A 27,984-nucleotide genomic window follows, 5' to 3' on the forward strand; every position below is an offset into this window, starting at 1 on the left:
TGGGGTAATCCCTTTATTTGGCCATACTGAAATTGTTATAAATTTCCAAGATAATTTAAGAAGAATTTTCAATTTCAATTCTCTTGAATTTTCATGAAAAATTCCTCAAAACTTTTATGGTTAATTCTCCTTATTTAAAACGAATTAATTTTTTAAAACGAATTTTCACTGAAAATAATTTCTAAGATCCACAGAAAATTCATCGAGTTCTTCAAAATTTATTCTCATTCTCGACGGGTATTCTGGAAATACCGAAAAGATCAGATGAATTATAAAGAAATTAAAAAAAATGGTTTCAGCCAAAAAAGTCATAATAGAATTCTATTTTTTTGCCGTTTGAAATAAATTAGATCGGTCATTGCGTTCTGATACAATGATTGAAGTACCTTTTAACCAGACACTTTGAAAACGCCATGCTACCATGGAAAATTTAAACAAATGCTGCCATCGGGAATTTTTTAACCAGCAGCACGTAACTAAAAAATGTCAACCGGCTAGTATAAATGTGTTTTTAAGTTTGAAATTTTAAGCCCGAAACATTATTCTATTATGTATAACCACAGATAACAGATATTGAAGCTAGAACAAATTTTATTGAAAATCCTGTGTAAACTTTTGAATTGATATACGTTGGCCCACTACTGCCATCTACTCAACTAATTGCGGCAGTACATAAGGATGCAGCTGATTAACAACCGTCGAACGCAGCCAATGAATTTGACAGCCGCATTCGGGCTGCGTTTTCAATAACAATGATCCTTGCGCCATCTCCAATCGATTGCCAAACGCGGTCCCAATTTAAAATACATTTGAATTAACGGTTGCGAATGTTTACACACGTATCGGATGCCAGCCTCCATATCTGTTATCTGTGGTATAACTTTTGTGATATTTATATTATTTGCATTTAGAAGTCGCAAAATTTATAAGTTAGTAATCAAATTATATTTTCTATTAGCTGGCTTATTGATTGTCTTCAAGTATCTTTAAATAAGAAGGTAAGTCTTCAATATTTTGAAAAGTCTTCAAAATGTCTTCATGAAATAAATGTCTTCACAGAGATTCAAATGTCTTCAAATTGAAGACATGTCTTCAAATCTGGCATCCCTGACCAAATGCACAATGACTAAGGAAGTGTTTGTGTCGAGCAATGTTCATCCGAATGCAGATATGGATGTTTTTTTTTGTTTGTAGCGTAAAACCACTGTGTTCAGAAGTTCAGAAATATGAACAGAAGTTCCTTCGAAAATTGTCAAAAGGACCATCAGACTCAGAGTAACTTTTTCTTCTCTTATTGGCATTACATTCCCCACTGGGACATTGCCGTATCGCAGCATTTTGTATTCGTATTTGTATTGCACCTTTTTTGTGTTTGTATATCATGAGGCTAGCACGACGATACGAGAAAATGTCCAACCCGAAAATTTCCTAGACTGCTACCGGAATTAGAACCCACCTTCAACATGGTTTTGTAATTTATACCGCATAACTAAGGAAGGCAAAGTAACCGAGAAAATATTTTTAGTATACAACCATATTGTTCTTCGGATACTCAGTGAAAAAGGCAATGGACTGTAACTTGAAAAAAGATTTTTTTTTATTAAAACTAGAATTCAAACACGCGCCCTAGAACACGTCTGTATGAGCGGAAAACACTTTCAAATTTTTGTTCTCTCTCCTTTTCCTCTTCCTTTCTATTTCCGCCATGTGGAGAGCTAACTCTCCACATCTGATGTTTAATGCACGGTAATGGTTTTTTTTTCTAATTTTTAGAGCAACATCCTCCCCCAGGTGAGGGGTGACCTCACTACATCTTGGTTTCCGTCTCATCTATGATGTCGTCGATTGGAAGAACTGCGATCTGAGTCGTTGGCCGCTTGTAGATGTTCTTGTGTGAACGGATTGTAACCATACGAATTACTCCATCCTTGCCTGGATGCGTATCGATTATGCGGCCTAGCTTCCATGATTTGGGGTGGCATGTTATCCTCCTTCATGATCACTAACAAGCCATTCCGTAATTGTGTAGGATCCTTGTACCATTTGCTGCGTTTCTGCAATCCTGTGACGTACTCGTTGGACCACCTTTGCCAAAAATGCTGCATTCTATTTTGCACCAGCTGATACCTCGTTAAGTTGGACTCCTTCAGTTCACCGTATAAAGGCTCTGCTATAGCGGTCAACTCACGTCCAACTAAAAAGTGACCAGGACTTAAAGCCTCGTAATCAATTGGATCATCCGTTAACTGCACCAAAGGTCTGGAGTTGAGTATACCTTCTATTTGTATCAGCAACGTATTCAACTCCTCGTACGTAAGATAGCTCTCGTTTAACGTCTTGCACAAATGTATCTTCATACACTTTATATTGGCCTCCCAAATGCCCCCTTGATGAGGAGCTTTGGGTGGATTGAAACACCACTTAATCCCTCTTGGCTGGCAGAATTCGTTCACTTTCTCATTTAGTATCTGGGATTTCAATAACTCAATCAATTCCGTGAGGTCGCGATCCGCTCCTCGAAAATTTGTCCCATTATCAGAGAATATTTCCGATAGGTTCCCACGGCGAGCAACAAACCGATGAAGTGCCACCAAAAATCCTTCGGTTGTCAAGGAGCTCACTAGCTCGAGGTGTATAGATTTGGTGGCCAGACAAATAAACAGACACACATAAACCTTCACCTTTGCTCGCATTCGCCCGACCTTAACAAAAAACGGTCCTGCGAAGTTCATGCCAGTTCTCGCGAAAGGTTGAGCCGCTGTAACTCTACAGCTCGGTAGATCGCCCATATACTGCTGCAAATCTCTAGGATTCGTTCGAAAACAACGTATACACTTTTTCAGAACACGATGGATTGTTCGTTTAGCGTTCACTGGCCAGAACTTCTGTCGAACTATTGCTAGAAGTCCGTTCAGACCAACGTGAAGATGTTCTCGATGTACTGCTTGGATCAGGATCTCCGTGAAATGGTTTTTCTCCGGCAAAATCATCGGGTGTTTCTGGTCTTGGGGCAATTCAGCGTTCCTTATGCGGCCACCGACACGCAGCAACCTTTCATTCACATCATACAACGGGTTCAAATTACGCAACTTCCCTTTCACCGCTTGATTCTTCCAGATACGTTCAATTTCATCCTTATACACCATATGCTGAACAATGATTACCATCGTCTTCAACGCTTCATTGTAGTCTTCACTAGTTAGCTCTCCATTTCTACGTCCCGCATTATTATGCTTCGCACGGAAATTGTAGACAAAACGTGTTACGTAGGCAAAATCACATCATACAGTTCATACTGTTTCTTTGGAATAGCCAGAGAACCTTTTTCTGGTTGAACAGCTAGCGGTTTCCCGTTTTCTTCAGTTCGCACTAACTCTTCACATTCGTTTCTCAAACCGGCAGTATCAGGAAACACACTGGGACCGTACCACCATTCATGGCAACGCAGCAGATCGGAAGGAAAGACACCACGAGATACTAAATCTGCCGGGTTTTGCTGCGTCGGAATATAACACCACATATTCGCAGCAGTTTTCTGATTTTCACCACTCGATTTTGTACAAACACTGGAGTTCCAACCTTCATCTTCACCAACCAGTTCAACACTATTTTCGAGTCCGTCCAAAGCACACCCTTTTCGGTTGTTAATGCTAAGGTTTCGCGCACTTTATCCATTTGTTCGGCTAACAACAAAGCAGCACACAGTTCCAGCTTAGGAATCGTCATCTCACCTGGTGTTGCATATTCTTCGGTGTCTCGTTGCACTTCTTTCAAAGGCGCGACACGTGACTTGCCGCAAATCAATCTACTCTCCGTTGTTCCATCACCCAAGACACTTCTCAAGTCGATGCAGCATCCATATGCGACCTTGGACGCATCGGCGAACCCATGGATCTCCACAGCAACAGCGTCGTCAACGGTTATTCGCCTATCGATCCGCAATGTATTCAGGACGCACAGCTCAGTTCTAAATCTATTCCATGTTCGAAGCTGTTCATTCGGAATTGGATCATCCCAACCGATGTTCAGTTGCCACAGCTGCTGCATCACCAGCTTGGTGATGAGTACGATTGGTGCTAGTAGGCCATGTGGATCAATAGTTTTGACATTTTTTTTGACATTCACGACATTTTGACAGATAGCACCATTCTCTTCGTTAAGATTGTATTGCAGTCGCTCAAGGATTTCACGTGGAACATAAATTCATCCACAGATGGATCCCAAAGTATTCCAATTGTTTTAATAACTCCGTTGATCTCGCTGTCTTTAAAGTCAAGTTGTGTCTCTTGGATCTCAATTGGGATGTCATCGAGCAGCGCTTCGTCATTCGCACACCATTTGTGAAGTTGGAAGCCTCCTCTATCTAGAAGAGCAATCAAATCTCCTTGATGTTGTTTTGCTTCGTGCAGTGTATCAGCACCAGTTAATAGGTCATCAACATAGAAACATTTCTCTACAGATTTACTTGCAGCTGGAAAATCTTTCTGCTCATCTCTGGCCAATTGTAAAATTGATCTGGTTGCCAAGAAGGGCGCAGCAGCGGTTCCATAAGTGACCGTATTCAATTCCAACTCGATAACTGGCTGATCCTTATTTTCTCTCTACAGAATGCGCTAATATTTTCGATGCACCCCATCAACCATCACTTGCCGGTACATTTTTGGAATGTCTGCAGTGAAAACAAACTTGTGCAAGCGAAATCTCAATATGATATTGAACAGCGAATCTTGCACCGTGGGCCCAATCTCCATCACATCATTCAGCGACCAGTGCTGCTCTTTGCCGAGGCATCGAATACCACTCTCAGCTTAGTGGTAGAGCTGTCAGGTTTCATCACGCAATGATGCGGAAGATAATAGGCCGATTCCAGCTTCTCATACTCATCAGCAGTCAAAACTCGACAGTGACCTAGCGCTATGTACTCATTAATGAAGTCGACGTACATCTGTTTCAATTCCGGCGTCTGGCGAAACCGATGTATCACCACCAAGCTCATCGATGGTCCAAAATTGTTTTAACAACTTGCACAGGTGCTCGTCAGTTGCCTTCGTTGCTCCAGCATGACAGAGCTTCACAGTGTCAATCGCTGCAGTGTCGTCCACAGGTCCAGAAACAAGCCAACCAAATTGACTCTCCTGAGGCAAAGGCAAATACGGGGACAATTTAATCTTACCTTGTTGAAGCACGTCAAAAAACAATTCAGCACCGACTAGCATATCAATGCGACCTGGTTCGTAGAACTTTGGATCGGCTAGAACCACCGAATCTGGAATGTGCCAGCTGGCTGGATCGATTTTCATTGCTGGCAATGCTCCCGTAACTCGCGGAACAACCAAATAATCCAAGGACGATTCAAAGTTGTTTATTCTGGAAACCACCCTTGCATTCTCTTTATATTTCACTGACATCTTCATCCCATTCACTCCATCAATTGGAATATTGGCACTATCCTTCCGGAGCCGCAACAACTCTGCCATTCTCGTTGACATAAAGTTAGCCATCGCTCCGGAATCGAGCAGAACACGGCACTTGTGCGCCTCACCACTGGAATCGTACGCCATCACCACAGCTGTTGATAACAAAATGTGCTTAAGGTGGTTAAACAATAAAGCCAGAAATCGACCATTTTGTTAACCACGTGCTTTTCCAATATTATAACGCGTATGGGGCTGAAATAATGGTAGATCGTTTGCTTAGTTATGCTGAACAATCATAATTTGAGTTCTGGCACTGTACGAAAATTATTACGCCAGATTTGGGCTTTTGGAAATGTATGTAGATAAACGTGTGGTGAATTTGAAATTCACCACGGGCTTCATTCTATAATCACCTTCTACCATCTTGTCCATCTTGAGTTTGTGGAACTCCAAGGACTCAACCCGCTTCGTGCAATCATCGATCAATGTTCGTAGTTCTGTCGACGACTCTCTGGCCATTAGCTTCAGGTTCAGCAACTTCGTGACATGGCCGTGAATCAGCATCGGAAGATTTTCATACCGTTCGATCAAAATTCTCCAAGCGCCTTCGTAGTTGTTATCGTTCAGTGTTTGTTCGTCAATTGCACCTTTTGCCTCTCCAACTAATGGCTTGTCCAAATAGTGGAGCTTTGTCGCCGGTGAATCCTGGGTACAGCGATCGACAATATCTCGAAATCTTGCCTTGAACTTGTACCACTGCTCGTAACTACCATCAAATGTAGGCAATGGTGTTTGTTGCAGTAACAATGATGGCGGCATTCGATTATGTATAATGCTTGCTTGCAGGGTACTGGTGCTACCTTGTCCACCCACTGCTACTGTACCACTGGATAATTTCATAGCAAAAAGTTGCTTTTCCCGTTCCATTGCTGCTATATCCGCCGCAAGCTTTTGTTCGCCTTCGAATTGCTGAATCATTTCGCTCAACGAAATTCGCACAAACTCGTACAGCTCTTCGAATTCGATAAAGTTCGGTTCGAATTCTGCCTTTCTCTTTGGATCCGTAAGATAAATACGGTTCTGGAAATTGTTGTATTCCTCATAGGCAGAATCGACCGTCTTCAGGTACAGTTTTAATGCATGATGCGTAAACTTACTGTGATCTTGATCGGCAGCCAAAATGGCCGACCTAATGCGCTCTACTTTCGACATAGTTGCCTGGCAACACTGACTCAAAGCATCCATACTTTCCGCCATCTTTTTTTCTTTTTTCCGGTTTTCAGCTTCTTCTTTCTGTTCACGAACACTTGGATGTACACTTGTCTCACCGCATGGAGTTAAAAATGGCGGCGTAGAGAACAAAACTTTCTTCACTTTTCCAGAGCGCAAAAACATTACATAAGTTCTTATTCTTTTCTTCGAGGTTAAACCTCCACTTTTCGGTTCCGATTCCCTGTTAGTTGCACATTTCCGGAGCTCGCAAGCTACCGGATTTCTTGGGCTACTGTACCAGGTTCAATTTCCGATAACCGCAGCTATCGGAATCACTGTCCGATGCAGCGCATGCAATCGGATTTCCTCCACGGTCTCCGACCGTCGCAACCGCCGAAACACGCGTCGATACTTTCCCGTTTCGCACACGAACCGAGAACTCAATGTCCTTTAATCCACTAATCCGACATCCGGCTCGTCCAGGACCAAATGAATCATTTGTTTGAGAAACTGCATATGTCCATTTTACACTATTTCGAGAAAACAAAAAACTGTTTTTTAACTAATTTGCACCGAATCTTTCGATTTCTTCGATACAGATCAATAGTTTTTGGCAAACTCAACACCCTGGGGCACTTTCAGTACAAAAATTTAAGCAGTACTCCACAATTGCTCTTCAAAGTACGTGGACATATGTAGTTTCTCAAACCAACGAAATTTTTTTCATACATTCCTGAACAAAAATTTTTTTTTCGTATTTTTTGCCAGAATATGTATTTTTGGACGAGGATTCAGAATATATAAAAATCTCATTTTGGCCAAAAAGGCTACATATGCAGTTTCTCAAACAAACGGTTCAAATGTTCTTCGGATACTCAGTGAAAAAGGCAATGGACTGTATCATGCAAAAAGATTTTTTTTATTAAAACTAGAATTCAAACACGCGCCCTAGAACACGTCTGTATGAGCGGAAAACTCCAAACACTTTCAAATTTTTGTTCTCTCTCCTTTTTCCTCTTCCTTTCTATTTCCGCCATGTGGAGAGCTAACTCTTCACATCTGATGTTTAATGCACGGTAATGGTTTTTTTCTTCTAATTTTTGAGCAACACATGCTTCCACGAGTTGACATTGAGTCTTAGAACATGAACTCAAGAAGGACTCACTGAAGCTTGTGAAATTAATGAGTAAAATCCTATCCTTGTTCAGGACTACAGGAGGTTTTGGAGGATCAAAAAGGTCTGTAGTAGCTTGTAAAAGTTATTAGTCTAATCCTATTTGCTAAATGGGCCTGATGAGATGTTTATCTCTGAACATCTTCCATGACTTGGTTAATCAGGTAGATACATGTCCTGAACTCCAGGACGTTTTGGATAACCTGAAATAGTTTATTTCGTTCTTTACGTTTATTCAAAACTCGATTAATTTATGTATCATGATCACATGGATATTTTTGGACATACATCTCGGTTTAGAACAGGATTCAAGATTTATATTTTCAAGCTTTGAACACTCCTCTGATTGTAACAGGATATTTTGGAGAGAACAATTTATTCTAAAACTAATGTTGGTGATGAAAGTACCACTTTAATCCAGGACAAACGATGAAAGCTGTATTTTTCAAGCACGGAAATTTGGTGAGAAAATTCCATTATATATAATTGTATTTTTAATGAAACTGTATGACTATAAACATATAAAATAACCATCAGGGCACCTGATTGAAGCGATTTGGATAGGAAGAGTGGAATTGCCAACTTCCTATTGTTAACATTTCGTGGATAAAGGGCGGGCTCTTCTCCCCATCTATTGGGTCAATCTGGGAAATGAGGGCTTAATTATATTATTGTTTGTACGAACTTTCTTCTGGAAGGAGATTCTCTACTCGTCCCGTGGATTCGCATAAGCGTATTTGCTTATGGAACCACCCCATCCATTTTTGGCCCTTCATACAGGAGTTTGATGAAATACAAACAATAATATAATCATGATCAAATCGTTTGTCAGATATGGCCAGTGCTATCGGCAGGTGCCTTGCTACAATAGATGGTAGTATCATCATCATCATCATCATACATCTCGGTTTAGAACATTTTGTTTCTAGACATATTTTCTGATGAACTCGAGGATATGTAATTCAGAACAGTTTGGACGGCCTAGGGCATCCGGAAAAATATTGCAATGCCTTTTTAGTTGTTTCTATACTAGTTTTGGCAGGATTCAGTGAAAAAACCCAAATTTGGACGTCAAATTTGGGAAAAAATGTTGTCCCGAAAGGGTTTTAAAGTCCACACTTGCCGTGTGCGTGCCATCTACGGCGGGCGCAGATAGAAGAACGAACCTAAAACGACACGACATAAAATATTGGTACCATGGATTGTGATACGAATTATTACTAACAAGATCTATTACAAGCTGATGTTTATTACAGAATGGCAGTCTGAACATGTGGCAATCAACCCTGCGGAGATTTGCCATTTTCTCGCCCGTCTTAAACGTGCTTTTCTAATGTAAAATACTCTCGAAAAATCGCAATCGTTGCCGTAAAAATTAAAGATAAAAGAACACTAAATTCATAATGTATCCGCATTACATACTTACATCTTCAAGATCGCCCAACGCTCATTCCCGTGACCAGTCTGCGGCTAGAAGTGCCACTATTGGCCAGAAGCCGTGGAGATTCCCGCCGTGGTGGGGGAATACCGTTCACAGAAGGTGATTTGGACACTGATGAAGTAGCCACCGCTAACTTTGAAAGGGGCGTGGCCCTCATGGGTGTTTGCTGCCGTCCACCGGAAGGATTCACCGAACGATTTTCCCGACCTTGCGGAGTAGTGTTGATAAGCCTTCGGGGAGAGTTCAGCGTTACGTTCTTTTTACCGTGTGGCGTTTTGTTGTCTAGATCGTAGAGATTCGGCGAAAAGTATACACTGAGATCCGCGTTGGAACCATTTACTGGCGCATAATTTCTGGTATCGTTTTGTAGCTTCCGGATGATCCGAGGAGAATTGAAAGCCTTCGATCCTGGAGATTTGCCAGCAAGTCTGAGTTTCTCACGCCTGTTAATGCCGCCACCGTGTGGTGACTTAGTCAAGCCACGTTTTCGCGGCGTTGAACGGCGTGGACTTTTTATATTGTGGGCTGATGATACGCTTCGTACTTTTTGAACCTGTCGGAGTTGAATTTTTTCTGGAACTTGCATCAGTGGATTTAGGCTTCGGGTTCCATCAGGATTCTGCTTTACAACAAACTTACTGCTCTGACGACGGTTGGCGTGAGACTGCGAAGATTGATTTGTACTCGTAACCATGCCATCGAACAGTTTGGCCTTGGCCATAACCATCCCAGCGTTCTGACTACGCAAACGAGCGATTGAGGCGCGACCAGATTGTAGTTCTTGTAGTGGCGTTAGGTGCGTCTTCAGCAGTGTTGTATCCAATCGACCGGGGGTCTTAGGGGGAAGCATTGGCGTTTTAGCCGGAGTTTTACGCGGAGGCAGCTCCGGGGGAAGCATTGGAGTCTTAACCTCGCCGATATTAATTCGAGTAACGAAATGAGGCGTTGTTTTCTTAGAACTATCGCTGGATCGTATGGAAGCCCGTCGAGGGATAACAGTCGTCACTTCGGGAGTTTTGAAGCACTCTTCGGACGATTTCGCTGGGGTTGAATCCGTTGGAATTTTTTGTTGGCATTCTTCATCCCCAAAAAATTGTTTGGCACACGTCCATTTTTCTTCCTGCTTCTCTTCGTCTGTAATGTTCTGTCCGGGTGTGAAGGAAACATTTTCTTCTCGTTTCGCCGGGCTTAACTCGGGATGTTTCAGCCCTGTTTGAACGGTATTTGGACGTCCTCTTTTGAGATTTGTCTTCGGATAGAATGATAGATCGGACGTCAATGGTGGAATGGACTTGGCGGAAGTACTGCTTGATCCAATATGCCACGACTGATTGCGAGATAGCCTAAGGTTTTCTTTCGAACGTCTTCTCATAGTCCCAATTTTACGAGCGCTAGGGGATCGCATTACTTTATGCTCCTCGCTACGACGAATCTTCAGCTCACGGCTTAGCCGTTTTGCCAGCTGATCTGTACTGGAACAACTGGCTTCAATGGGTTCCGTATGTTCTAGCGTTTGTTGGTACTTATCCTCTACTCGTTCTACGGTGTTTATCACTTGCCTTCTGTCATCAGCCGCTTCCCCTATGAAGCTACCAAACTCTTGTGAAATTCGAGTTTCAATCGCTGTAACACGTTCCTTGATAGCTTCATATTCGCTTTTAGGTATACGCAGATACTCTTCGCCACCATCATGCTTATTATTATCGTTAAATTCCTCATCATCATCTTCATCGTCATTGAACAATGCTTTTCCCTTTATCTTAGGCATTTTCATAATTTGCGATTCGAATAATTCCCGTTCTTGTTCCATTTCCGGCGTGGTCAGATTCGGCAACGAAATCACTGGTGACAGGCCCGCTAAACCCTTTTCCTCTTCGACTTCGTCTTCTTCTTCGGTTTTGCTGCCAGATTCCGATGTGGATTTTGAAGAACGTTTCTTTTTACGGGCCCATGGTGCTCCAACGACACTCCAACGACGCTCCATGGGCTTGGTGTCCACGATTGAAGAAACCGAAGTACTTGGCACCAATCGTGAACCATTTTTGCTCGATTTGTTTTTATTGCCGCCGAGGCTGAGGCGGGATTTCTTTGTCTCTCTGCAAGTAGAAATAGATTAAATGCACAAAATCTTAATGTTCCATTGAATATTGAGCATTACTTCATCAAAGCCAGTGGAGTGTAAGGTAGGATCTCCTGGTTATCTGGTAGAGATAAAACTATGTCTTTCCTGAAACAAATGTAAAGATATTTTAAGTTTCATCAAATTGAGTTAGATAAGTAACAAGAAAATCTTATGCATATTTCAATCTTTATATCTCAGTTCATTTAATTTATTAACTGTTGAGTAGACATTATATAATATAAAAATTATTCTCATGCAGAGATTTGCGGTTAATGAAGTGGTTTATTTAGAAAATTAATAATTCATTGGCAATGTCATCAACAAGGGAGAAAAAATGAAAGAAAATCCTGTATTAAATTACGATACTTGAACTGATTTTATCACAGAAATGCATATCTTAAAACAAATAGGAAAAATATCTAGTATTAATGGATTAACAGACATTTCACACGATGTTCAAAATCTTGCCTTGACCATCTTCAGACGTATATCGATCGCCACAGCGATTACCACATAATTTTCTGCTGAGTAATCACGTACCCATACTGAGTAACGGTGATTAAATCGATTACAATACATATAAAACAACTAATTGTTTCAACTTCCGCTATCTGGTGGAGGTGTTCAATGGGAAACCAGGAATTTAGATCTAGCATAATTTTTAGAAACTTGTTTTGTTTCACTTTTAATCCTCTAAGATGCGATTGGGCATATTTCTGCCGCACCGGGCAACCATAAGTGAGAACGTATCTGACACACATTTGTAGAGAAGGAGTTTGTTGGATAATTGGATGGACGATCTTCGGTGGATCCGTGAGTAGAGGAAGCGTGATAAGCCGTAGATTTTGTCTATTGTGCGATTGATGTGCTTGTCAAATACTTATTTTCTTTCCAGAGTCAGTCCAAGGTAATTCACTTCTTCATTGTTGTTATGATCGGCGAGTTCAGTTGTAGGACGGTATCTCGCTTTCGGCTGAAGAATATAGCTTGGGTCATAGAAGCATTAGTTTTGATTCGCCACTTCTGCTGAGACTCTTGAAGTTTGTGTGACTCGCAACCATTGGCATACAAAGCAAACTTTCCTGAAGGGTACGCCGCGTGCAATTTTGAGAAAATCAGGCAATAAATACCTCCTGATTTTTTTTTGATTTGTAGTGAATTTTTTCGTGGGGTTAACTCATTGCTTCATTGACGCTGTAGGTCTTAAACGACCAAAACCGAACCATGTAAAAAAAACCTGGGTGTATTAATAAATGAAAATAATTGCTATAAGCAAAAAACGAATGGAAATTCGCAAATTCTAGCTACCAATTCCCGTACACGTATCCTTTTTTGTAAAGAACATAGACATACAATGTCAATTATTTTTGATCCAGCTTTAAACACATACACCTACCCCAAAACGATGTTGTCTTTCTATGTGAGTGACCAGTCCACATTAAATTTTGAAGAGTGTGATGAGAAGCTCAATGTAGTCGCGAATCTGCCACGGATGTGAACACACTTTCGTTTTGCAATCCATTATTTATATTAACAGATTTAACTATGTCGGACTCAGATAGCGATTTTTTGAGTTGTGATGACGAAATATTACGTTTTACCGCGAAATGTCGTACAATCTATATGGCAATAATGCTGTTTGGCATAATGCCATTTGGTATAACGACTTAAATGTCTAAAGGTCATCTGGCATACATACCAATTGGATAACGACCATTTGGCATTATTTGTTGGGTACCTCGAGGCCATTTGGCATCGCCCATTGTTCATTGCATTGTTCACCCAACGAGAGTTTAAAGAACAAATGACGATTTAAAAGTGGTAAGATTTAGGAATTCCAAGATATTTTTTATGATTATGATACAAAAATGCCATGTTAAATAATGGAACGTCCATAATTTATGTTTCGGTTTAAGTGCAATTTTGCGGAGATTGTTCATAGTTTCCTTATTCCAGAAAATTAAATATAGAGAAAGAGGGTACGTAATACGGAAAACACGGACAATCATCGAATGATCATCATTTTCTTTATCTAGGCAAATTTTTTTTTCCTACAAAAAGTGGGGAGTTCCGCTTTGAGTAAGATTCAGTAACTTCAGATGAAAAAAAAGTTCCGGTAATCTTCTTTTACATCTCTCAACATTAAATTGTTCTTAGATCAGATTGGAAGCTTGAAGTTTTTCTGAATCCCGAACATTTTGCGTGCTTTACAATAACTAAGCTAAAAACCTAGTACCATGGATGTCATATGGATTTTGATTTATGGCATCTCATCGTACATATCAATTCATCACATACCTGGCCCTGCAAACTGTAGATTTGTTACCAAGTTCCAATCGCTGACCAAATCCGCCTCGTCTATGGACCGTCTAGTTCGGCACTTCGCTTACCCTATCGGACTCACCAGCTCCATTTGCCGTCTAATTCAGCGCACCGCCGATCAAACTGAACCCGGTAAAATCATCTACAGTCGGTGGATATATCTGCCGTCTTCAACTCCTGCTGTATAAGCTTGTCTTCATGGATGTTCCACTGGCTTGAATTTGCATTTCGAAAAACATTTTCAGCAGTAAAAAATCTTCTCTAGATGACCCATATTTCAAAAGGATGTAAAAGTCGAAGCGTATATGATTTCTTTTCTACGCATACGATCGGAATAAGACAAATGAGCTGATGATTCCATCTGGTAAAGCACACGATTTTTCCTTATAACGAGAAATCATGCATGCATTTTATTGGAAGAATTCTAATGGGTAGATCATTCCTCCATTTGAAGTCTGCCTAGAGTTTTTATAATTCTCTTTATTTTTATGCCAAATTGTCGTTATGCCAAATGGCCCTACAATCATTTTGACTATTTTTCTTTATTATGCCAAACGGTCGTTATGCCAAATGGCCCCTGGATATACAACTCGTTATGCCAAATGGCATTATAGCAAACGGACTTATGCCCTCTTGCCCGGAATAAAGCAAAACGATATATGCAGCCTTCTTTTAATGCACGCATTTTCCGTTACAAAGCAAAATAGAGTGCGGTCCCTTCCTAAATACGCATTTGCACATAATAACGCAAAAGAATCACATTTGATTTTTTTTTAAAAGCTCGCATATAATACGAAGGAGCATATAATTCCTTTGTTAATATTTAGTATCTAGGAAATGCTGCATTCTGAGAATTAGGACATTCTGGAGAATGTCTTTCTGGGGATTGTGGTATTCTGGGGAATGGTTTTCTTGGGAGTATTTTCAGGGGAATTGATTTCTGGGGAATCTCTTTTTAGGCAATGGGTTTCTGGGGTATGACATACAATCGTATTATTAGATTGTTTTCAAAAGAAACTCTGATGTAATTCTGTATTTATGTAATGATGTTAGCTGTGAATGTAATTAGTAATAAGGTAATAAGGTCATTGGGGCTAAATGGAGTCTGTTGATCTGGAACAAATAAATAAACAAATACAGTCGACTCTACATCTCGATGTTCTATATCTCGATATCTCTTCCTATGTCGATGGTTTCCTCAGTCCCTTCAATCTACATACATTTGGGCTTCCTACATTTCGATAACCACCCTATCTCGATATCTCTCCATCTCGATGGGTTCTTGTCTTTTGTTCAAGATTCACTCTCCTTATGTCGATATGCTTGGCGTCGACTTTCGAAGTTTCTGCAAGCTCCTCTTGAGGTCCTTGCTGATATTATGCTTCGATGACGCAAAGTCGATGATGGCGTCCAGCTGTTCCGTCGCCACCTCGAAGGCCGAAAGCCCATCGCGTTTGCGGTTCATCGCCTCCACAAGCCATGGGCCGTCAATAACCCCTATAGCCGAGAGGAAGGTTGAGTGACCCATGCTGGTGCTGCGCACTGAGGTGCCGACTATTGCCTCTGGCCTCCTAGGCGGAGACCTGAACAACCCACCTCTTGCGAAGGGGTTGTCGCCTACACTACTACCACTAATTGAAGAATTGACTTGGTTTTCCATTTTGGTCCCACGAGTTGCTTTAAAGAGGTCCATCGCGCCAGAGCCCAGCATGACGCTGTAAGGGACAATTACTGTGGAGGGTGCCCAGGTTGGTGCTCCGTTAAAGGCCTAGCTTATTATTTTACCCCCCCCGGCCATGCATCCCCTCGGCACGGGTCGCTTGACGCCTTGGGATTAGAGGTTAGGGACGATGGTCCCGGTCTAACTCGCAGTGGCCATGGGGAGGGGTCGTCAAGCCCTTGGACAAAGTCCCTGCTGCCCCCCTGCTCCCTGTGTGTGTGTGTGTGTGTGTGTGTGTGTGTGTGTGTGTGTGTTTTTCTTCCTAAACAATGGAGGGGGAATCTGCTCAACAGACATCCTGGGTTGACCAGGAAGTGCTGGGTTAGGGGCCACCTCCAATGAGGGAGGCAGGACTGCATCCCCGACCAGCTAAACCGTTTCCATTGCCGCCAAGCCCATCGTCCCTTCGGTACAACCAGAAAGTAATGCTTCAAAGGGGGCCAGTGCATAACGCACCCTCGAGGTTAGCTGCGTGTCCTTGCAGCATCGAACATCGTGACTCGCCTTTTTAGAAGAACACCATGGTGTCGTGCCAGCGCATTGCCGGCTTTCCAAGTAGCCTTTACCACGCACTATGTCCTCGGAAGGTGGGAAGGGTCGACTTCGCGCCTGCTTCCCTCTGCACGACTGGTATCTAGAATGATGATGCCGCGTGCACCCCAAATTGACCTCTCTGCGATAGGGTCTATTCGCCAACACACAGAGGGACTTGCCGACGTGGTGCCTATGCCTGCCCCAGTCTTGACTAGGACCCTTTTCCGTCCTCGGGCTCGGAACCCGCCCGGTTGACCGACGCCGCGAAAGCGACGATACCATGTTGTTCTTCACGCGGCCACTTGTTCGATAAAAGGATCGAGTTCGACCACAGGGCACCGGTATGACCCATGAAGCCGACTCCGAACCTTTGGACCACCTCTTATTTGCGCCTGAACTAGCCATTCCTCGAGTCCACGCGCCACCTTCTGTGTAGCTCCGAGACGATTTGGACGATAGCCGATAAAACGGCGTTCCAGCCAACTTCATCTTTACACATCCTCCGGACTAGGTTGTCCGGAATAGTGTCCAGACCACATGTGGCAAGCATGTGGTCACGCATTGTGCGAAAACGCGGGCACACGAACAACACGTGTTCCGCCGTTTCCTCTAAACCTGCGCACACCGGACACTCGGGCGAGGCCGAGTGTCCGAACCGGTGTAGGTACTGTCTGAAGCAACCATGGCCTGTAAGGACCTGGGTCAGGTGGAAAGTGATTTCCCCATGGCGCCTCTTGACCCACGTACCTATCTCCGGTATCAACCTATGTGTCCATCTACCCTTAGTGGAACTGTCCCACGCACGCTGCCATTTGACCATTGAGGCCAACCTGACAGTCCTACGGATGCTTCTCGATACGGATGTTACTCGATAGACCATCCGCACCCTCCGTGCGTATCAACAATCTGTTGAGGATGATCTTCTCGAGCACCTTCCCCGCCGTGTCAAGCAGTCATATTGGTCAATATGCCGACGGATCCCCCGGTGGTTTTCCCGCTTTTGGCAATAGGACCAAGCTCTGCCTTTTCCATGCTTCAGGGAAGACTCCCTCGTCCAGGCATCTCTGCATAACAGATCTGAACATTTCGGGAGCCTCGGCAATGGCCGCTTTGATGGCCAGGTTCGGAATACCATCCGGTCCTGGCGCCTTACCTACACTAAGGGACTGTGCAATCCCCGCAAGTTCTGCCACCGTAACTCTTCCCTCGTCGGCCACCCTGGCCCCTGGCAGCTCCACAAAGGGAGGCCAGGGACTTGGGTCGTGACGTGGGAAGAGCCCCGCGATGATCCTCTCCAGCATCTCTGGAGACCGCTCTGTAGGGGCCATCGCCCCACGTGTCTTGGCCATTACGGCCCTATAGGCGTCACCCCATGGATTCGCGTTGGCACTTTGACACAGGCCCTCGAAGCAGGCTTTTTTGCTTGATCTAATCTCAGTCTTCAGAGCGGCTCTAGCAGCCACGAACGCCACCCGTCGTTCAACACGCTCCTCTTCTGTGCGTGCTCGCTGCATCCGCCTCCTTGCCCGTAGGCAGGCGCGGCGCAGGTTCGCAATTGCTTGAGTCCACCAGTAAGCCGGTGGTCTCCCATTCCTAGGGTGGACTTTCCTAGGCATGGTGGCATCGCATGCACGCGAGAGTACTGTTACCAGCTGCTCGCCGCTCAGACCGAGAGTATTGTGCTCGCGGCGGAGCGCTTCCTTAAACACCTCGTCGTCGAAGTATGATGTCTTCCACATACGAGGACTAGGCCTCGCCCCTTCTTCCGTCCGCTGAATGCTGGTCGTATAGTCGATAGGTACTTTTGGTACCGACATTAGCCAAGTCCACATCCAACATGGCCAGTGATTCCAGCAGGATCTGCCCCCGTTGATTCGTGGATCGGCTTCCCCATTCCACGGCCCAAGCGTTGAAGTCCCCCGCTATCACCACCGGCCTACGCCCCATCAAGTTAGCCGTCAAACAATCTAGCATTCGACCGAACTGCTCGATCGACCATCGAGGAGGCGCATAGCAGCTGCAGAAGAAGACCCCGTTGATTTTGGCAATGGCGAAGCCCTATTGGACTGGGTATTTCCCCGTTGTCCATATCGCCGCCATTTCAGACCTATCGGTGACCCAACTACCGATCCTGGCGGGTACCCGGTAAGGATCTACCATGATGGCGATATCTGTCCTCCATTCAGCATCTGACACAGCAGTTGCTGTGCTGCATCACAGTGGTTCAGGTTTATCTGCGTTACCTGCACTGAGATTTTGCAGCACGCTTAAACGCCGGGCACTTCGAACCCCCCATGGGGTGCTTGCTGTTCGCAGCTTTACTGGAACAGATCAAACAGGTGGGAGGGTTCGTGCAGCATTGTGCCTTATGTCCCTCCAATCCGCAGAGTCGACAGAGCTTGCTTCTGTCAGGGCCTTTGCAGTCCCATTGCTTGTGCCCCGGTTCCAGGCACTTGAAGTAAACTACTGGTTGCTCATATATGCCCACAGGGCATACCGACCACCCCACCTTGACGCTCCCTAACTTGACTACCTTGGAGGCGTCCGCTGCAGGTAGCCGAACCAATGCTACCTGTGTCCCTGCCGGACCTTTCCGTAGCCGAACGGCTGCGGTGGACGCCTCCACTTCGCACTGTCGCCGCAGTGCCGTGACGAGCTCTTCGACTTCGGTGATCTCGTCCAGGTCTTTAACCCTTAGATTCACCTCCGTCGTGAGTGCCCTCACCTTGACCGTCTCGCCTAGGACTTCCTCAGCCAACTTCTTGTAGGCGACGCCATTTGCGAGACGCCCCGCTTTAGCTCGAGGATCATCTCGCCCATCCGGGTACGTCTTATTCGACGTACGTCGGCGCCGAGTTCACCGAGCTTGACGTCACTCCTCATCGCCTTCAAGACGTCCGAGTACTTAGCCTCGTCCGTTTTGATGACTAAGGCATCGCCCCTGGAGCGATTGGCGCCTACCCTAGACTTCTTGCTACCCTCATTCGCCTGGGCCTTCTTTTCGGCCCTTGACGTCTTCGGTTTCCTCTTGTTCTTGACCAGGGTCCAGGAGGCGTCATCCCCCTCTATTTCCTGGTCTGGGGCGGCTGAGAGCTCTCAGCCTGCCGTAACCCCTTACCACTGTCTTTCCTGGGTGGACGGACCTTCCAGGTCCTTCCTCCCCGGTTTTGGAGGTACCTGGCCGGGGTTCAGCTTCCCAGCCCCACTACCCTTGTTCGGGGTAGAAACCCTCCGGGTTTTGGGGCGGCCACCAGGGAGCTCATCCCTGGAGACTGTCTCTGTTTTTTGTGTCTGCTCCTTTGGAGCAGCCACCCCTGACGTGCCTGCGAATACTTGAGCCTCAGTCTTGGTAGACTTTGGCACCACTGTCTTCGCCAGTACGCCCTCGGTCGATTCGACTTGCCCAAATCCGCGAATTCTGGGCCTCAGTCTGCAGACCTCGACTCCATGGATTTCACGGGTTCGAACTTGGCCGTCCCGACCGCCGTTTCCAGCTTGGCGTCCAACATCGACTTTCGAAGTTTCTGCAAGCTCCTCTTGAGGTCCTTACTGATATTATGCTTCGATGACGCAAAGTCGATGATGGCGTCCAGCTGTTCCGTCGCCACCTCGAAGGCCGAAAGCCCATCGCGTTTGCGGTTCATCGCCTCCACAAGCCATGGGCCGTCAATAACCTCTACCGGCGTTTTTTTAGCCGAGAGGAAGGTTAAGTGACCCACGCTGGCGCTGCGCACTGAGCTGCCGACTATTGCCTCTGGCCTCCTAGGCGGAGTCCTGAACAACCCACCTCTTGCGAAGGGGTTGTCGCCTACACTACTACCACTAGTTGAAGAATTGTCTTGGTTTTCACGCCAGAGCCCAGCATGACGCGGTAAGGGACAATTACTGTGGGGGGTGCCCAGGTACCCCACAGGCTCCGTTAAAGGCCTAGCTTATTATTTCACCCCCCTGGCCATGCATCCCCTCGGCACGGGTCGCTTGACGCCTTGGGATTAGGGTTTAGGGACGATGGTCCCGGTCTAACTCGCAGTGGCCATGGGGAGGGGTCGTCAAGCCCTTGGACAAAGTCCCTGCTGCCCCCTGTGTGTGTGTGTGTGTGTTTTTTTTTTTTTCTTCCTAAACAATGGAGGGGGAATCTGCTCAACAGACATCCTGGGTTGACCAGGAAGTGCTGGGTTAGGGGCCACCTCCAATGAGGGAGGCAGGGCTGCATCCCCGACCAGCTAAACCGTTTCCATTGCCGCCAAGCCCATAGTCCCTTCGGTACAACCAGAAAGTAATGCTTCAAAGGGGGGCCAGTGCACAACGCACCCTCGAGGTTAGCTGCGTGTCATTGCAGCACCGAACATCGTAACTCGCTTTTCTAGAAGAACACCATGGTATCGTGCCAGCCCGTTGCCGGCTTTCCAGGTCGATCCGGGTCGACTTCGCGCCTGCTTCCCTCTGCACGACTGGTATCAAGAATGATGATGCCGCGTGCACCCCAAATTGACCTTTCTGCGATAGGGCCTATTCGCCAGCACACAGAGGGACTTGCCGACGCGAGGCCTACGCCTGCCCCAGCCTTGACGAGGACCCCTTTCCGTCCTCGGGCTCGGAACCCGCCCGGTTTACCGACGCCACGAAAGCGACGATACCATGTTGTTCTTCGCGCGGCCACTTGTTCGATAAAAGGATCGAGTTCGACCACAGAGCATGACCACCGGTATGACCCATGAAACCGACTCCGATCCCTTGGACCACCTCTTATTTGCGTCTGAACTAGCCATCCTTGAGTCCACGCGCCACCTTCTGTGTAGCTCCGAGACGATTTGGGCGATAGCCGATAAAACGGCGTTCCAGCCAACTTCATCTTTACACATCCTCCGAACTAGGTTGTCCGGGGTAGTGTCCAGACCACATGTGGCAAGCATGTGGTCACGTGTTCCGCCGTTTCCTCTAAACCTGCGCAAACCACACCAAACACTCGGGCGAGGCCGAGCGAGTCAGCTGCGTTACCTGCACTGTGATTTTGCAGCACGCTTAAACGCCGGGCACATCGAACCCCCCATGGGGTGCTTGCTGTTCACAGCTTTGCTGGAACAAATCAAACAATTGGGAGGATTCGTGCAGCATTGTGCCTTATGTCCCTCCAATCCGCAGCGTGACGAGCTCTTCGACTTCAGTGATCTCGTCCAGGTCTTTAACCCTTAGATTCACCTCCGTCGTGAGTGCCCTCACCTTGACCGTCTCGCCTAGGACTTCCTCCGCCAACTTCTTGTAGGCGGCGTCCTTTTGCGAGACGCCCCGCTTCAGCTCGAGTATCATCTCGCCCATCCGGGTACGTCTTATTCGACGTACGTCGGCGCCGAGTTCACCGAGCTTGACGTCACTCCTCATCGCCTTCAAAACATCCGAGTACTTAGCCTCGTCCGATTGGAGCGATTGGCGTGGAGCGATTGGCGCCTACCCTAGACTTCTTGCTACCCTCATTCGCCTGGGCCTTCTTTTCGGCCCTTGACGTCTTCGGTTTCCTCTTGTTCTTGACCAGGGTCCAGGAGGCGTCACCCCCCTCTATTTCCCTGGTCTGGTGCGGCTGAGAACTTTCAGCCTGCCGTAACCCCTTATCACCGTCTTTCCTGAGTGGACGGACCTTTCCAGGTCCTTCCTTCCCCGGTTTTGGAGGTACCTGACCGGGGTTCAGCTTCCCAGCCCCACTACCCTTGTTCGGGGTAGTAACCCTCCGCGTTTTGGAGCGGCCCCCAGGGAGCTCATCCCCTGGAGACTGTCTCCCTGTTTTTGTGTCTGCTCCGTTGGAGCAGTCACCCCTGACGTACCCGCAAATACTTGAGCCTCAGTCTGGGTAGACTTTGGCACCACCGTCTTCGCTGGCACGCCTTCGGTCGATTCGACCTTGCCCGAGTCCACGAATCCTTGGGCCTCAGTCTGGGTAGACCTCGACTCCACCGATTTCACGGGTTTACACTTGGCCACCACCCTCTCCAGCTTGGCGTCCAGCATCGACTTTCGAAGTTTCTGCAAGCTCCTCTTGAGGTCCTTGCTGATATTATGCTTCGATGACGCAAAGTCGATGATGGCGTCCAGCTGTTCCGTCGCCACCTCGAAGGCCGAAAGCCCATCGCGTTTGCGGTTCATCGCCTCCACAAGCCATGGACCGTCAATAACCCCTACCGGCGTTTTTATAGCCGAGAGGAAGGTTGAGTGACCCATGCTGGCGCTGCGCACTGAGGTGCCGACTATTGCCTCTGGCCTCCTAGGCGGAGACCTGAACAACCCACCTCTTGCGAAGGGGTTGTCGCCTACACTACTACCACTAATTGAAGAATTGACTTGGTTTTCCATTTTGGTCCCACGAGTTGCTTTAAAGAGGTCCACCGCGCCAGAGCCCAGCATGACGCTGTAAGGGACAATTACTGTGGAGGGTGCCTAGGTTGGTGCTCCGTTAAAGGCCTAGCTTATTATTTCACCCCCCCCATGGCCATGGGGAGGGGTCGTCAAGCCCTTGGACAAAGTCCCTGCTCCCTGTGTGTGTGTGTGTGTGTGTGTGTGTGTGTGTGTGTGTGTGTGTGTGTGTGTGTGTGTGTGTGTGTGTGTGTGTATATATATGTGTGTGTGCACCAAAAGAGCAAAAAGTTTAGCTAATTTTTTTGCACTTACCCTAAACCAATTTACTCGCAACAGGTTGCATTCGACGCAGTATCCTGCCCCATTGTTTCCTATTGAAAATTGGACGGATCGGACAATGGGCTTGGTAGTGATGGCCAAAATACTTTTTCTCATAAAAAAGCACGTGAAAAAGTCTAGCTCACTTTTAATGCACTTACTCTAAACGGATTCCCTCACAACTGGCTGCATTCGACGTAGTATCCTGCCTGTTGGAAATAACATGCAATCAAAGTAGTCACGGGTAGCCGAGATGATCAAGTAGGTCCTTGTTTATGTCCTGTCAACCGGAGCGGCGCTATAAAAGCCGTGACATCCAGAGCAAGAGTTCATTCAATATTGGATCGCCAATGAGAAACAACCAACTGTGAAACAAAAATCAACCAACTGAGAAGCTAAGAAACAGAAAAAGCAACAAATCAAATTGTTAATATTTTTCAAACAGCAAATAAAAGAAATACTATTTATCAAGTTTTTACCCTGCTGTTTTTATCAAAATTTCCATCACTCCCCTTGATCATCGCCTACTTTATTTGATTCCAAAAGCGGAATATAGAAGCACAGGTACGGCCGATAACGTCGCAACATCCCTGGTTGCAGTCGCTGACATTTGGCCCTTCTCTCCGGCAGGTACGGCCGATAACGTCGCAACATCCCTGGTTGCAGTCGCTGACATTTGGCCCTTCTCTCCGGCAGGTACGGCCGATAACGTCGCAACATCCCTGGTTGCGGTCGCTGGCATTTGGCCCTCCCCTCCGGCAGGCGCGGCCGATAACGTCGCAACATCCCTGGTTGCAGTCGCTGACATTTGACCCTTCTTTCCGGCAGGTACGGCCGATAACGTCGCAACATCCCTGGTTGCAGTCGCTGACATTTGGCCCTTCTCCGGCAGGTACGGCCGATAACGTCGCAACATCCCTGGTTGCAGTCGCTGACATTTGGCCTTTCTCTCCGGCAGGTACGGCCGATAACGTCGCAACATCCCTGGTTGCAGTCGCTGACATTTGGCCCTTCTCTCCGGCAGGTACGGCCGATAACGTCGCAACATCCCTGGTTGCAGTCGCTGACATTTGGCCCTTCTCTCCGGCAGGTACGGCCGATAACGACGCAACATCCCTGGTTGCAGTCGCTGACATTTGGCCCTTCTCTCCGGCAGGTACGGCCGATAACGTCGCAACATCCCTGGTTGCAGTCGCTGACATTTGGCCCTTCTCTCCGGCAGGTACGGCTGATAACGTCGCAACATCCCTGGTTGCAGTCGCTGACATTTGGCCCTTCTCTCCGGCAGGTACGGCCGATAACGTCGCAACATCCCTGGTTGCGGTCGCTGACATTTGGCCCTTCTCTCCGGCAGGTACGGCCGATAACGTCGCAACATCCCTGGTTGCAGTCGCTGACATTTGGCCCTTCTCTCCGGCAGGTACGGCCGATAACGTCGCAACATCCCTGGTTGCAGTCGCTGACATTTGGCCCTTCTCTCCGGCAGGTACGGCCGATAACGTCGCAACATCCCTGGTTGCAGTCGCTGACATTTGGCCCTTCTCTCCGGCAGGTACGGCCGATAACGTCGCAACATCCCTGGTTGCAGTCGCTGACATTTGGCCCTTCTCTCCGGCAGGTACGGTCGATAACGTCGCAACATTCCTGGTTGCAGTCGCTGACATTTGGCCCTTCTCTCCGGCAGGTACGGCCGATAACGTCGCAACATCCCTGGTTGCAGTCGCTGACACTGCCCAATTGTTTCCTATTGAAAATTGGACGGATCGTACAATGGGCTTGGTAGTTATGGTCAAAATACTTTTTCTCATAAAAAAGCGCGTAAAAAAAATCTAGCTCACTTTTAATGCACTTACCCTAAACCGATTTTCTCGCAACAGGTTTCATTCGACACAAAATCTTGTCTCATTATTTCCTATTGAAAATTGTCCGGATCGGACGATGGGCTCAGAAGTAATGCCCAAAATCTTGCCCAAAATACTATTTTTTTACCGCACGAGAAGGGCATCATCACCGCTAGGTGGATTAATCTGGGTTTTTTCCGAGCCGTTCATTTTATTCCAGTTTTTTAGTTGCCAAAATCTTTTTTCTTCATTACAGGAATCTTTTTAAAGGTATGAAAACAATTCTGGGATATGGTCCATTCTGGGGAATTGTTTTCGGGGGAATGTTTCATTCTGGGGAATGGTACATTCTGGGAAGTGGTTTTTTGGGGAACGGTTTTCTGGGGTATGGTTTTCTGGGGAATGTTATAGAATCCCCTTCAATATCGAGATGTGGAGAGGCGACTGTATATAGAATTCCACATAGCCCTAGATTTTTAAATTGTGAATACCTTGAAACCTAGCTACTTGCAGTACCATGTTCCAAGCTTCCAATCGTGATCATTCATTCATTGCCTATGTTTATTTATTTATCATCAGACTAAGGCCGGAGTGGCCTGTGCTGCACATAAAAGACTTCTCCATTCAGCTCGGTTCATGGCTGCACTTCGCCAACCACGCAGTCTGCGGAGGGGTCCGCAAGTCGTCCTCCACCTGATCGATCCACCTTGCCCGCTGTGCACCTCGCCTTCTTGTTCCCGTCGGATCGTTGTCGAGAACCATTTTCACCGGATTACTGTCCGACATTCTAGCTACGTGCCCGGCCCACCGCAGTCTTCCGATTTTCGCGGTGTGAACGATGGATGGTTCTCCCAACAGCTGATGCAACTCGTGGTTCATTCGCCTCCTCCACGTACCGTCCGCCATCTCTGCAACCCACCATAGATGGTACGCAACACTTTCCTTTCGAAAACTCCCAGTGCGCGTTGGTCCTCCACGAGCATCGTCCAGGTCTCGTGTCCGTAGAGAACTACCGGTCTTATAAGCGTTTTGTAGATAGTCAGTTTGGTACGGCGGCGAACTCTATTCGATCGAAGCGTCTTGCCTATGTGTTTGCCTATTGCCATTGCCTATGTGTTTGCCGATTATATCAAGTCGTAGGGTATGACGGAGCAAGATGAGCACCCTAAGAATGATACTTTATACCTTCTCAGCAAGCATGCTTTTCTATATAACAATACAGCAGTTCTTTTCTGTTGCATTCTATCTAACTTCTAGATTTAACTTCTGATCGTAAACGATTTAAAATTGCAATTTGATTCCACTAAAACTGTTTTTGAAATCGATAAGTTATTATTTTTCATCGATTACCATCAAAATCACATTGAATAACAAAAATCAGCTTAAAATTTCAGTAAGTTTGAGAATGTACGTTACTCAACAGATTCAGCGCATAGTAAATCATAATTGAAACTCGCATTATGTTCTGAAATCCATGCCATTCATTGGAAAATTATATTCTCCCAATTTCGGAGCCCCTAATTTCATAGCTTCGTTGAACAGAGTTTCAACAAAAACAAACCTAGACCCCTTATCGAAACTCAAGATCAAGAAAATTATTTAAATTACTTACTTTTTCTTAGCGCTGAATGGCATTCCGTCTGTCACTTTCCGCTTTTTCGATGATTTGTTCAGGCACGGGGTGGCTACCGCCGCTAGGCTGCTGTCTTTCTCTATGAATTCATCAGTCTTATCCAAGCTTTCAGACGATCCTATGGCACCAACAATCTTCTTCAACCCGTGGAACATTCTCGTTAATGATCCACTGCGTCGTTTCTTCTTCTTTTTATCCGTGGTGTTGGCAGTAGAATCCGCCGTAGTTTGACGAATGAGGCTAATCGATTCGTTGAGCCTTTCCAGGATTGTCTCCGGTATGACGCCAATTTGGTGCGAGTTTTCGATCAGTAGTTGGATTACCTTGACGTGGCTGTTCAACCGTTGCTGCACCATTTCAACTATGGGCATCAAATTCGGCGCCAGGATGATGGCCAAATTCTCGATTGTCATTTTGTTTCCAGTAGCGTGCAACGAAACTGTATGTAGGAATTGCATGAAGAAGGCAAGCGTGTTCAAGGTGATGGGTGGAAGTAGCAAACAGGTAATCAGGAGATCATATATTTTGTGCTCTCCCGATAATAAGCATCTAATTAGTGCTTCCTGGATATTGCCCGGTGGCAATAAAGCTTCCGGAAGGTCGCGAAAGAACGTTTTCAGTATATTAGCAACATCGATGACATGGTGAGATCTTCCCAGCGGTTGTCCAGATTCTATACTAGCCTAAAAGTCATAAAAATACTTAGTTCTCATGATGCTATAGAATAGCAATAGTTGAATAGAAGCCAGGATAAAGATCGGCCAATACCACGGGATCAAATCAATCAACAAATGTACCTTAATTTCCTGCTGTCGTTTCGACGAACCGGCCTTCCGAAATAAACCTTCGGTATTCACCTGTTCTAGAATGCGCTGGCATGCATCCGAAACGAAAAGCGGTACCTGGGCGATACCTCCGTTGGCCAGGATCACATCCGTCAGCTCCAGTGTGTGCAAGGGCATATTGAAAATTCGTTTACAGCGTACTTTATCCTAGGAGCAAAACAAAAATAATGATGAGATGAAAAATGTATATAGGTGCCCGGAATTGGTTTACCTGTCCGGATTTGGCTCGCTTTTCCTTGCGATATTTGATTCCATGGCAACGCAATTCACCGACAATGACGTTAAACAGTTCGTCCTTGTTTTCGATGTCGTTGATAAGCATTTTTATCCGCACTTTATCCATTGCTCAGTAGGGCATTTTTCAGGTAGCAACGTAAAATACCTTCCGATCTCCACAATTATTCGAAATATACTTAATTTTCCTGGGAAAGGCACAAAATTCAATTAAAATTATTGGATAAACAAAATTTCTAAAAGTTCCGTTCTGTCTGTCAACGGTCGCCGAGATTTTGCGATCAAGTTTTCCCTATCGGGCGAAACCTCTCTCAATTTTCCTCTCTCCTTATTTATTTCGCTCAGTTTTCGCCACACACGCTAAATGGCGTTTACACATCGCATGAATAGACTTAGGCAGGAGTTCATCGAATTCACTCACCCGACGGATTTTGACATTTGAGCGGGTCGTTTTCTCGAACAAAAGTTCATTTTGCGTTCATTATGCGACCCGCTCAAACGTCATAATGTCTTGGGGGAGTTCATTTTGCGTTAGTCTATAATTTTTACACGCTCAAGATAAAAGATGATTTTAGTTACCAGATAAAGATTGTCGCTGTCCGGAACATCTTTTGCTCACAGACAAACAGACGTAACACTGAGGAAATTCCCATCGACCATGAGCTCAACGGTCGTTTTAAATTCAACTGCTTGCGAGTTTCACATCCAGGGGCGCGCGCATCGTATACCTTTGTATTTGACATCTCACACTAGCGCCTTCTGTTGACATTGTCGTACTAAACTTTGTTTCGTACAACATGCACGTTAGGTGGTGGTAAAATAGCTG

At 45.9% G+C, this 27,984-nt stretch overlaps 1 protein-coding gene across 2 annotated transcripts; it reads right to left on the reverse strand.

Moving 5' to 3' along the window:
• Window positions 1–9,032: 9,032 nt before the first annotated feature.
• Window positions 9,033–27,432, reverse strand: LOC134205365 (uncharacterized). Of its 2 annotated transcripts, XM_062680565.1 has the most exons (5): window positions 27,136–27,432; window positions 26,877–27,071; window positions 26,059–26,762; window positions 11,403–11,471; window positions 9,033–11,340 (listed from the first exon to the last, which is right to left on the reverse strand). In XM_062680565.1, exons 1-5 carry the CDS (start codon window positions 27,265–27,267, stop codon window positions 9,234–9,236), a joined length of 3,207 nt encoding a protein of 1,068 aa, XP_062536549.1. In that variant the 5' UTR covers window positions 27,268–27,432; the 3' UTR covers window positions 9,033–9,233. The 2 variants fall into 2 exon arrangements, with proteins under 2 accessions (XP_062536549.1, XP_062536550.1); XM_062680566.1 differs by lacking the exon at window positions 11,403–11,471.
• Window positions 27,433–27,984: the final 552 nt, after the last annotated feature.

Source organism: Armigeres subalbatus, chromosome 1 (genome assembly GCF_024139115.2).
Source record: "Armigeres subalbatus isolate Guangzhou_Male chromosome 1, GZ_Asu_2, whole genome shotgun sequence".
Taxonomy (NCBI): domain Eukaryota; kingdom Metazoa; phylum Arthropoda; class Insecta; order Diptera; family Culicidae; genus Armigeres; species Armigeres subalbatus.

What these genes read in the sequence shown, in the direction of transcription:
- LOC134205365 (XM_062680565.1), bottom strand. Translation starts at nt 27,267, where the DNA reads ATGGATAAAGTGCGGATAAAAATGCTTATCAACGACATCGAAAACAAG. An exon ending in AGCGAGCCAAATCCGGACAG is followed by an intron (nt 27,072 to 27,135) that starts GTAAACCAATTC and finishes TTTTGCTCCTAG; the next exon opens with GATAAAGTACGCTGTAAACG. An exon ending in CCATTCAGCGCTAAGAAAAA is followed by an intron (nt 11,472 to 26,058) that starts GTAAGTAATTTA and finishes CATTTGTTTCAG; the next exon opens with GAAAGACATAGTTTTATCTC.